The 13147-nt window shown below is 35.7% G+C and overlaps 1 protein-coding gene across 1 annotated transcript in view; it reads left to right on the forward strand.

The window, feature by feature from the left end:
• Positions 1-13147, forward strand: part of SLC35F1 (solute carrier family 35 member F1) — a 538040-nt gene that overhangs the window by 487412 nt on the left and 37481 nt on the right. Inside the window, exon 7 of the mRNA XM_074187448.1 lies at positions 3000-3154. Coding sequence (XP_074043549.1) covers positions 3000-3154 — 155 coding nt within the window. The remainder of the gene's footprint in view (positions 1-2999; positions 3155-13147) is intronic.

The raw sequence follows: 13147 nt of genomic DNA on the forward strand, positions 1-13147 counted from the left end.
ATTAGCATTTGGTAGGGCTTTTGGGGAGGGACTGAGAGTAGGAGTGCATTTCATCAAGGATCCAAAATATATTTAGGATTCATATTATGTAAAAAGTCCTATGAACAAATGACATTTTTCTTTAGAGGTCTCATGTGGTTTTGTGGTCAAAGAAATATTAAGTGTAACTCAAAATATTTTTCTCCTGTTAGGGCCACAGAACCCAGAGAATTTGGGTTGAGTCATCTGACTAGGTCCTAGACCAGAGCATTTATTTATACTTCCATTTGGAAATGTTAAATTCTATCTGTCTTTATTCTATCCCTCCGTCCCACACCTACTGAATTTTATTATCTCTTGTGCTTTGAAGAAAGAGGAATCTTTTCTTAATGAATTTGTTGGTTGTTTGCATCAGTATTAGTAGGGTATCTGAATTTTGGTGCAAAGACACAACCTCTAGCTAAACATTTCCCAATAGAGTACCGTCACAGAATTAGTATGTTGCTAAAGACTAGGATTGATCAAGTTAGTCCTCTGGGAGTTCAGATTTGAGATGGAAATGAAATGAGACAGCAATAGTGAATTTAACAATGAATAAAAGAAGATTTACTTGGCCATAACAAGCAGAAGGATATTCAACAAGATATTCGAGAGAGGGAACCTTGATGACTCAATTGAACACAGTTCCCCCAAATTAAATGTCGCCCATGGTGGTCCACTAAGGCAAGCATCAGAGAGTTCATGCCCTGCTGTACTTTTTTGTGCTTTTTATAACATTGAATGCAAGTCTTGCAATCAATTCTGTAAGAAAGGTCCTATAGGTTTTAATTTCCTTATATCCTTATTATGTCCTTATTTCATTTTATATATATATGTATATATATATATACATATATATATATACATATATATATACATATGTGTGTTATATGTTATATATGCCATATTCTTTTATCCTTATAGATAGGAAAACTGAGGCTCCCAAATATGCTGTGATTTGTTCATAGTTGCATAGTTTACATATACATAGGAGGTAGGATATCATACAGTAACTTAGATCCAGAGATGGAAATGACCTTAGAGGTCATCTTGTCCAACCCCATCATAAGATGAGAAGACAGAGGATTAGCGACTTGCCTAAATAGCAAAGTCAAGATTTTAACCCTTCACTCTGGATTCAATCCACTATACTACACTGACTCCTGTACAAGTTTTCAAGTCTTTCAGGCTAAGACTTTAATCTCTCATCAGGTATATCGGGGTTTTTTTTCTTTTTCTCCAATGCACCTTCCATCTCTATGACTTTGCATAGGTTGTCCTCCAGTTCCTAGAATGTATTCCCTCCTCCTCTCTAACTCTTAGAATCCCTAGGTTTCTTTTAAGACAGCACAAATGGCACCTTTTGCACAGGTCCTGATTCCTCTGCTTCCAGTGTCATCTTTCCAAGTTTACGTTTTTAGATCAAACATATACTGTTTGATGACCAAAAGGGTTAAGTTTGAAGAGACAAATTAGTAAGTGGACCACTGGATAATGAATATTTTGGTATAAAAACATCAGTGGTCACAGTAAGTCTTAAAGACCATTTAAGCTATTAAAAAACAAAACTAAAACCTAAAACTGCACTAAGATTTTTGGGATACCCTAAATAAGGACTGTGGTCTACATGAGATCAATACCAATAAAATTATAGATGCTAGATATATTAATTAGATTTGAGATAGAAGGATTAACATTTGGATGAACGTGAGTCAATTGATAAATTTTTGCCATGTGAAGGGAAATAGTATGGAACATACCTTTTATGAAAACATTCATTCTTTGAGATCAGAGGATTTGAGGACTGGAAGGGACCTTCAAAGTCATTTAGTCCAATCCTTTCATTTTTATAAATGAGGAAACTGAGGCCGTGAAATGCTTGCCCAAGATCACAGAGACAAGTGGCAGAGACAAAATTCAAACTATCTCCAAAAACGTTTATATGTATGTTTACTTCATATAGATTACTTCATATGGATTTTCATATGTGCATGTCTCCCTAGAAAGAATATAATCTGTTCTTTTCTTTGTATTCTTAGTGGCTGCAAAAATATATACGTGATATGTTATAAGAAAGCGAAAACAAGCTCTCTTTCATAATCTGATGGAGAAAAAAAGAAATTGAAAGGAGGGAGAGAATATTAGGGAGAGTGCATGATAAAGTCCAGAGTAGAAATGAAGAGATAGCAGGCTTAGGCCCCCTTCTTTAATGGAGGATCTAGGAAGGTTTTTCCCAGTTCCCACCTTTTCTAATCAGAGGGACCCTAGAGAGAGGGGGGGAACAAATGAGCTGAGAGGTCCAGGGTTGATTTGCTCTTGTAGGAAGATAAGATTGGGGGTGGAGAGTGACTAGTGAAATAAAGCTGCTCATTAGGGGATTGGGGTGGGAAGGAATATGATGGGATATAGAGAACATTGAACTTGGAGATATAGGACCTTAATTTGGACCCTGGTTCCCTTATTTATTAACTAGAGTGAGTTGCTTAACTTTTTTGGACCCTCATCTGTGAAATAAGGAGATTGTTCCTTTGAGGTTCTTCTCAAATCATCTTTATGCTTCAGCATTTTATTCCACTTTTGGACAGTTCTAAGGCTCTGTACTACAAAATAAAGGAAGGAAAGAAACAAGTGGGGGGAGGGGAGTGAAGTATCTTTTAGGGGTGATAGAGTTTTCTTCCATTGGTTTGTACCTTTCATGTCTTTTTTTTTTAGGTTTGTTCTTTGTTTGTTTTTTAGGTTTGTTGTTTGGGGGGTTTTTTTGCAAGTCAAATGGGGTTAAGTAGCTTGCCCAAGGCCACACAGCTAGGTAATTATTAAGTGTCTGAGGCCAGATTTAAACTCAGGTACTCCTGACTCCAGGGCCGGTGCTCTATCCACTGCACCACCTAGCTGCCCCTCACCTTTCATGTCTCTTGAACAATACTGCTACCATGGAAAGGGTACTGTGAGTCATTCATGCTTCACTATGCTTGCTCCCACAGGGCTGTTGTATGTTGGCTTCAGTGCCTGTATGTTTGGCCTATACAGCTTCATGCCAGTGGTCATAAAGAAAACCAGTGCAACATCTGTCAACCTCAGCCTCCTCACTGCAGACCTGTACAGCCTGTTCTGTGGATTGTTTCTCTTTCACTATAAGGTGAGTGGACCCAGGAACCTTGGGAAGAAGCACTCTGCTGGGCAGTTTGTTTGTTGATAGGAAAGACACTATCATCATTACACCATGCGAATTTGCCTATCATCTCACGGTGTTTCCTAGGACTTTTGTCCTAAAGCTTTAGGCTCTATGAGCACCAGATACAAGGCCACCAAAAAAGCACTTGTCTAGACTTTTGTATGTCTCATGGTCCACAACTTCCTGTCATTTGCTGTTTATTAGTTAACAAGGGTGGCTTGCATCATGGGGCAAGGTAATCTTCTTTCCCTTTCTCATCCATGGCTCCTGATTTCAGCATGGTATGCCTTCTACTGCTACATATAATTCTACACCTTTTCACTCTATGAAATTCCTTTTTGTTTTCCCCACTATCATTCCATGGTGGGGGGGGCAGGGGGAAGAGGAGGGAAGAGGTGACGGAGTGTCACCTAAATCTCTTCTCTTGATTAGTAAATGTATCATCTAGAGGTAGGTGCCCTGGAAGGGGCTTTCTTTTCATTATATTAGAATTCCAGGGGAACCAATATAGCATCTGAGATTTCATAGGATTTAGAATTGGTACTTAGAGATCTATTATTCTTAGAGTGAGAAAAGGACTGTGAGGTCCCAGAGTGTCTCCTTCATTTTTATTGGAGATGTAACTGAGACCCAGAATAGTTAAGGGATTTTTGCAGGTTCATACCAGAGATGTGATGGGTATTCAAAGTGTTCCTAATTCTAAGGCCAGTCAGGGCTCCTTCCACTTAGACTCTGGGTTGAGACCTAAGACCTAAGTCAGACAGAGTGATATAATAGAAAGAGCACTGTTTCAGAAGGCAGAGGAGTCCAAGGTTCAAATGCCATCTCTGATGCTTTTGGCACAAAATATTCAGCACTGGGACAAAAGAAAAACAATTAAGCACTGAAAGAGTTAATGAAGTCTTATTATCTTATTATCATACCTCCTTATAACTTAGATTTATAAAGTATTCTGGACAGATAGGGAATATTTTTGTGTGTTTCTGAGACAAACTTTCATTTAATATTGACATTTGGTCACTTGTTCCAGTATATTCCAGGGAAATTGAATTCAAAGGTAGCAGATTCAGTGATTGCTAATAGTAAAAGCTCAGAGATGGAATGCCATATTCATGAAATAGCAAGGGGATCAATGTCCCCTCATTAAAGAGTATATGGAGTGTATATATAAGAGTGTAAATATAAAGTGTAAGAAGCCTGGAAAGATATGTGTGGGGACAGGTGGTGGTAAGTTATAAAAGCTGTGAACATCAAAGGATTTTAAATTTGATAATGGTAGTGACAGGGAGCCACTGGTGTTTATTGAGTAGTGGGTAATGTGAACACACTAGTGATTTAGGGAAGTCCCATAGGAGGCTGAGAAGAGGATTGAGTTGGAAGAGTTTTGTAGCAGGCTGACCCACCAGCAAGCTATTGATAGAGTCCAGGAATAAGGTGATGGCAGTATCAGAGAAGATGTAAAGGTGAGATTGACAGGCCTCAGGTACCAATTGGATATAGAGGGTGAGAGATGATAAAAAGTCAAGGATGATCTGGGAGGCTGATGGCAGGGATTGGGGAGAAGAGAAAGATTGGGGACCACATATGAAACTCATTGAGGAAGCAATTAGTCTAAGAACTGCACTGGAGAATGTTATATTTAAAGTATTATTAATATTTCTGTTAACCAAAAATTGACTCTAAATGGAAAGAACAGAGGATTTGAAATCAAAGGATCCAGGTTCAAAACCTGGACCTGTCTGTAGACATGGAAAAAGTGATTTTATCTCTACGAATCTCAGTTTTTCTCATCTGTAAATGACAGGATTGTCCTAACTGATCTCCAAGGGCTTTCCAAGTTCTTAATCTATATACATCTGACAAATAGTATCCTAGAGTTAGGAGGAAACTTAGAGATCATTTAAAGAGGAATCTTGTAGCACAGGGGATAGTGTACTGAATCTAAAAATCTGGAAGACCTCAGATTCAAATTTGACTTCAGATATTTATAAGTTGTGTGATGCTGGGCAAGTTACTTACTCTCTGTCTACTTCCATTTCCTCAGTTGTAGAAAAAAGATAATAATAGCACCTGTCTGAAGGGGTTATTGTGAGAATTAAAAGAGAAGCTTGTAAAAATGATCCGCAAATCTTAAGAGTTCTACATAAATGTTAGCTGTTGTTATTATTATACAGTCCACCCCCCCCCTTTATCTTTTCTGAGTAACTGTATTCACAATCCTCCTCACAGCATGTAATTATCAAAAAAAATTACTGGATTTGAATTTTAGAAGACCTGGCTTTGAATCTTGGTCCTAATACTTAATATTCATGTAAATTGGTTAATTTTTTCAGTTGTGTCTGACTCTTCTCGACACCATTTGGTGTTTTCTTGGCAAAAAAAAAAATACTGAAGTGGTTTGCCATTTTTCTTTTCCCATCTCATTTTACAGTTGGGAAAATTGAGGCAAACAAGATTAAGTGACTTGCTTGGGGTAACACAGCTAAGACTATCTAAGGTTAGATTTGAACTCAGGTGAATCCAGGACCAGCACAACATATATATCTGTAAAAATGAGGAATGTTAGAAGAGATAACTTCAAGATTCTTCCATCTCTGTCTATGATTACTTAGCACTGGTTTGAATTGTTCTCTGCACATTTACCATAGAGGCAGCTTGGTGACAATGGAAAGAGTAAGGAAAATGTGATTTCAAATGTGACCTCAGACACTTCCTAGCTAATGTGACCTTGAGTTGGTCACTTAACTTCTGTCTGCCTTAAGTTTCCTCAATTGAAAAATGGAGATCATATAGTAACACCCGTCTCTCTCAGGGCTGATGTGAGGATCAAATGAGACAATAACTGTAAAACACTTAGCATTAATAATTGCTTGTTTCCTTCCTTCAACATATTGATCTTATTTTCCCTGATTAAAACAAGTCCTGTTCAGTTTCCTAATTTTTATAAGTTTTATTTTTAAAAAATCTCTCTCATATCTTACAATCACTTCTTAAGGAACAGATCAGAGAGCTAATATCTCTCTATTCATACAGTCACTTTTTAAAATTCTTGAAGGCATGAGATCATAAGATTTAGAGCTAGAAAGGACCTGAAAGACCATCTAGTACAATTCCTCCATTTAAAAGAAGAAACTGAGGCCATTTAAGGTTAAGTGGATTGTCTGAGGTCATCCAAAGAATACATAGATCAGTTAGGATTTGAGCCTAGGTCCTCTTATTCCAAATTCAGCACAATTTCTACTGTACAAAGTCCCTTGAGTCAAAGGAGAGAGAAATCAGTAGAATAGGAAAAACACAGAGTTACCACTGTATATCATAAAAATATCCTTCCAGATTAATGGTTTTATGAGGGGTAAAGCCCTGTATAATATTTCACTTTGACAAAATTATAAGTGATTTTCAATTTTCTTGGTCTCACTCAACACTCATAAAGCTAGATGGATTATATAAAGGATTGGGTATTATGAATTTATTATGGAATTTTAATATTATTATTATTATTATAAAAATAATTTTGACCTTGAAAGTCACCCCCCAAGGATCTTCAGAAGCCCCAGGAATCCACAGGCCACATGTTGAGAATCACTGCATATAGCATTTGCCCTGCAATAGTTATATGTTGCCACAAGATGGTAGGAGAGAATCATAGTCACCCAGTCCTAATCCAATTGCATTCTAGACAGAAATTAATATTATTTACCCATTAATTTTTATAATGGACTTGTAATTAATAAAATTCTTTTAGTCAACTGGTAGGCAATGCAACTTATAAAATTAGGAACAATAGCATAAGATATGTAGTGCTAGAGCTAAGTATCACTTTTTTGTTAATTATATTTTGCATTTAAGCCATTTATATATTTTGTTAATTATTAGTGTTTTTACCTTTAAACCAATCTACATGTTACTCTGATTCCATGAGAAGACTCTTATAATTGAGTAAAACAATTAAGAAAAACCAATACAGTGACCTAATCTGTACATCTGTACTTCATCTATAACTATAGAAGTGCCTCACTACACATATCCAAAAATATATACTTTAATATAATAAATATATAATAAATTTTAAATATATAGCATATAAAAATCCATATAAATTCATCACCTTTCTCTCATCACTGATTTTATATAATCATAGATATTCTTTGTATTGATCAGAGTTCTCATAGATTTCCAAGTTGTTTATCTTTACAGTTATCTCACAAATTATTCTTCTTGTTTTGCTTACTTCACTCTGTTTCAGTTAATATCTTTCTATAGCTATTTCCTCAATTCTAACATCACAATAGTATTCCATCACAACTTATTCAACTATTCCTCAATTAATGAACATTCTTTTGGTTTTTTGATACCATAAACAAAAAAATTATAGTTATTTTGGTACATGTTGCATCTTCTCCTTTTCTTCTGTGATTTCAGTATTCACAGTGATGTCAAATCCTATCTCTTCTTCATCAACCACACACAAGGGTTATTACAACTTAGACCTTTCCATTACATCAAACTTTTTTTTACCATCATGATTTTCAATTCTAAGTTTTCTTATCTCTTCTTTGTTCCAAAATATCTACTCATAGCACTTTTCCTTCTTGAAAAATGCATTTTGTTTTGTGTGTGTGTGTGTGTGTGTGTGTGTGTGTGTGTAACTCATCGTCTTCCCTGCCCCTCAGGAAATCTTCCCCTTTTACAAGTTCCCCTATTTTAGTTGAGGGTATCAATATCCTTCCACTCACCCAGGTTTTATAATAATCTCAGCATCATCTCTTTATATATATTTGATCAGTTGCCAAATCTTATTAATACTTTTGAGAGCAGGGACTGTATTTTTTTGTCTTTGTCCCTTACTATAGTGGCTTGTACATAAAAGTCACTTAAAAAGTTGAATTGTTTGGAACTGAATTGACCTGATACAGATGCTCTTGTAATAATTCACAATGAAACAGTTCAACCCTGGATTCAGTTGGAATACTGACTTTTTATCTCTATGACCTTTGTCAAGTTATTTGAACCTTTCTAAAGCCTTTGACCTTGTAAGCAATTTGCAAATGTTAACACTAGAAAATGACTCTACCTACACATGTACTTCTGGTCTATCCTTGGATTCAACTCACTCAAGGATAAATTGATTGAAACTTCCTACCCTTCTAACAGCTTCTCATTTTTAGCATTAATCTGTAGTTTTCCTTCCAAGTGAGAGGATCAGCATAAAGGAAGAGATAGAGTCCTTTTTCAAAGCATCCATTCTTTTGGATTCATTCTGTGTAGCAAATAATCTGACTATTCCTCAAGTGAGATGAGATTTACTTCATTTTCTAGCATAGTCACCAGGGGGTCTATTCTAGTCATCATTGCTTTTTTATGCAACTATATGAGATTGTATTTTTAGCATAGCATTTGGCTTATTGAATGTTTATGATTTAATTGGTTTTTCTGATAAATAGGAAAAGGGTAAAGGTGGTTCATTTTCTGGCAGTGTCATAGAGTCACAAATTTCCCCCCATTATGGAAACATACAAAAAAAAATCAAGGAACGTGTTTATATTTAGTTCATGATTGTTTAAAGACTGTTCCAAAAATAGATTTAAAGAATATCTGTTTTTCTATTGTTTTTCCTTGAGTTTAGCATTACCTTCACTGACAGTGACACTCTGTTCTGTCACCCATTCCTTAATTTATTTCCTGGGAGCATATTGTCCCTCCAGTGTTAGAAAAGTGCACATTGAAAGGCAAGGGTCACTGTAGCAGAGATAAATTTATCCTACCCTAAATTAAATGACTAAATAAAGTTCTTTTGCCTAAGATTGATTATTAGTTTTGTGTTGTTTTCCACTTGTGGAAAATCCAGTCCATTCCCAGACCAATGAGGCCTGCCCTATTCCTGCGACTTATGAACAAACACAGTGACCAGTCACTCATATTTCCATTCCCCAGAAGTGAATGGCCTAGTTTTAAATTAGAATCATCTGAAAGGTATAGTGCTCCTCGAAGACTATCATTTTATGAGATTTTCAAGATACAGTTAAACTTTTTTTTTCTTATGCTACAACTTTTATCACCTGGCAGCCATACTGAACTCAGAGCAGTAAATCTATAAGAAATCCATGGAACGAACAGGAAATGAGCTTTACTGGGCTTCAGAGACTCCAAAATCAAATGTGGAAAGATTTACATTGAAGCTTTTTCTTTTATATGTCAGCTTCTAGCCAAGAACCTTGGCAATTTCTATAGACTAGCTCATCAAGACAACCCTGGCTAGAGAATGCACATAGATCACTGGAAGAATCCTTGATTCCTCTCTGTACAGTCCCAGGGTATGGTTTATAAAGACACTATGCTTACTTAATGTAATGTAAACAGAGTTCTCTCAAAATGCATCATTGTAGTCAGCCAGCTTGGTTAACAGATTAGATCCTACCAAATAACAAACTCTCTTCCTAGTACTATCCCAGTTAACTGTGACTGGTCTGTAAAAGGTTGGCTACTGAGTGATGAGTTCTATGGTCAAAGCAACTGATGAAAATTTTTATTATTAGCTACTTAAGCCAGAGAAGGTTTGGGCTTTGCAAAGGAGAATCATGTCACTGAGATCATGAATGTTGTCAAAGTCAGCTCTACAGTATGGATCTTATGAGAAAAGAATGAATTAGGGGAAAAGAATAGCATCTTCATGAAAGAAACTAATTTGGAGTCAGAAGACCTAGGTTTTAAACCCAGATATATCATTTTAACTGTATGATATCCAGAATGAAGCATACCCATGGAAATCAATGTTTTTATCTGTTTAAAAAAAAGTAGGGAGAAAGTGGGAACCAGATGACTTGTAAAGTCCTTTCTAACTCTAAATCTATTGAGTTTGGAAAACAACTTCAGGTTTTTAATGTGGTAAAGAATTAAATGCCTATATGTATATCTTTTCATTTTTTTATCTCTACCGCTCTTGAAACAGAAGGAATTCCTTTTCCTCTTCACCCTCGGTGAAGACTGTGCATACTTTTAGCTCTAGGGAAATTTTAAAATTTGAAACAGATCTAGGATTTCTAGGTGTTGTCGTTAGACCAAAATGACATCATGATGTCAAGGTCAATATCCAGTGAGACCAGCTGTGACCTATCACACCGATAAGAGCTCAGAAGGCTCTACCACAGGTCAGGCACAAAAGATCCATATGACCATGGAAGGGAATAGGTATATAGGCAAATTAGGTAGATTACACAGAGATAGGAAGACAGGCAGAACAAACATATATTAATGGTCTACTGTTTACCAGACACTGTATGGTATGAGTAGAGAAAACAAATTCAAGGAAACCAACCAGTCTTTGTCTTGAAGGAGTTTATATTTTAATGGAAAAAGAAAGTCTATAAAGAAGAGTTTGAAAAGAATGTGAGAAAAAAAGGAAGAATTAGTAGGAAAAGTAATCAAACTCCCTCCATCAGAGAGGATTATATTAGTGTTGTTTGAAAAAAGGTATGTCCAACCTGTGGCCCTCAAGGGCCCACTAAATTGGGGAAGAAAGGGATGTTATCATGGTTCAGCTCTCTATACACTACTCCATAATGCCTCAGATGAGAGATATGGACCTAAAGTGCATGCTTCTATCCTGAATTTTGACCAGGAGTGATATAACTCTTTGCTTGTACTCACTGTTCAGGGGCAGCAATCCTTCCACCTTCCATTTCTTACCTTGTCCCTTAGTCCAGCTTCCAGCATCATAAACTTTATAGCTAACCACAATGATTTTGGTAACTTTCTCTGTGAATTTAACCTACTGCTTAATTGAAAGACAGTGTTAGAGTTTTAGAATTAAATTTGAAAAAATGGTCCTCTCTTCATATTTCTCTATCTCATTCTCTAAATCAATAAATAAACTTAAAGCTCATTCCCTTACATGTAAATTGGGAAGTGCATAGATTTTGATGAAGAAGAAGACAAGGAGGAGAAAGGGAAAATAAAATAATGATAATAATAATAATAATAATAATAATAATAATAATAATAATAATAATAATGGAAACTATTAAATTTCTTCACTAATGTCACCATCCTTGGCTTTCATTTAAAATAACTCACCTTTTTTAGGAGGAGGTAGAAGCCAGTATTCCATTTAGCCTTGATATTACTGACTTAAAACTCTCTTTAACCTTATCCACAGTTCAATGTCATTGCTGGTTTGTTTAAATAGCCATGGTTGAGACAACTAGAAGAGATTTTTGTTTTGATTGTATTCATTTAGACTTGTTTCTCCTTAAGCTCCCCAGAAGTCTGACCCACATCTGATTTCTGAGTAGTTTGATTTCACTGAATCTCCCACTTAAACTATAATAGCTAAAGAGAAAGGGGTCATCAGGACAAATGTAATTCCCATGCTGAGGTTTTACTTTGTGATGCTGACATTAGAGCCTTAAAATTAAATATAATTCACTGCTGACAAAAGAATTTTTGTCCCATGAAAACAATTTTTGGTTTTCTGAAAAATGTAATTAACCCAAGATTTTTAGTCTTTCAACATTGCTAGTTTCCATTGGGAAATTTTCTGCATGTTTCATTCTCTTCATTTTTTGTGCTAAATTTTTTCTATTCCCTCAAATACTGTAAGCGATTTTTTTCATCTTAAGATTTTCTTATATTCTCCACTCCCTTTGCCAAATCCAGAGACATCATATTCTATCATTTATCATTATGTCAAACAATCTAAATTGTATTCCACGCTGAGATACTCATTCTTCTATTTGTTACATAGAATTTGGCAGTGAAAATTCAATTGGCTGAAATGGGACAGTTGCTTTATTAAAATATTATGCGCTGAATTTGAAAGGCCATAATTCTTGACTTACAAAAATGCATAGCAGAGACAACAACGGAAAAGAAGAGCCACAAATGCAAAGAATGAAAATCCCAACTAATTTCAAAAGGGAATAGGCTTAAAGTTCCAACTATAGCTAACATGTGATATACAAATCAGAATCTCTAATCTTTAACATCTTAGACAATCTCTGGATTTCATAAATGTGGGTACTCTCCACTGATGAATTTGTATCCATGGATTCCCATAAATTCCCTGTCAAGAAATCATTCATTCATCAAAATTGTCAACAAATGTTTATGAGATAGTTATTATATATATAAGCCATTGTCCTAGTTCCATATGTTCATCCAACATGATCTGCTTCCTTTCATATCTTAAGAATATCAATACAGTACTAGCCTGTCTTTTGGTTGTCTCTCCTCCACACATACATTCTTTATAAGTTGTCCTCCTTTTTCTAGTCATTTATGTCCTTAATGATATCATTTATTCCATTTTTCCCACAGAAGTCTTCATTGGTCACATCTTAGCATTAAGGTCACCTACAATTTTGATTCTTCCAAGATAGTGCTTAAAAAGGACTCCCCATATCAAGGGGTCTTCGTGGCACTCAATAGTTTAGAGATAGGCCTCTCCTGACTTGGAAACCCCATATTCTCATGCTAAAATTATTTACATTGGTCACAAAATCTCACTTTTTCTGGTCTTGGATGCTATTTTGTGGAATAAAATTATAAGCAATTTTAAGTGTGGAATTGTGGGAAATAAAAACCAGACGTAGCATAGCTCTAATCTGTCAGTGCAACAAACAGTCCCTTCTCAGGGCACTGCTCCCCTCCCCTACTTGGTGATAGCCATGTAAAAAATCTGCTGCACTTTCTATTTTAAAGGGGCTATTTTTAAAAAGCTGTGCCTTTTGTGCACATGCTGCCCTTGTACATAAATGTAACTATAAATGGAAGATTTCAGAATTAATGCTTAGACACCCACTGCCTTTTTTTCATGTTTATCACAAGCTTACTTACTCCACACTAGAAATACGATGGGGAGAATTGAAGTAATTATAATTAAATACCAAAGACCTTTTACCTCCAAATTTCAAGGGGAAAGAGGAATAAGTACTTTTGGTCTTTATTTTCCACAATCCT

The sequence above is a fragment of the Macrotis lagotis genome, chromosome 5 (assembly GCF_037893015.1).
Source record: "Macrotis lagotis isolate mMagLag1 chromosome 5, bilby.v1.9.chrom.fasta, whole genome shotgun sequence".
In the NCBI taxonomy this organism is placed as follows: domain Eukaryota; kingdom Metazoa; phylum Chordata; class Mammalia; order Peramelemorphia; family Peramelidae; genus Macrotis; species Macrotis lagotis.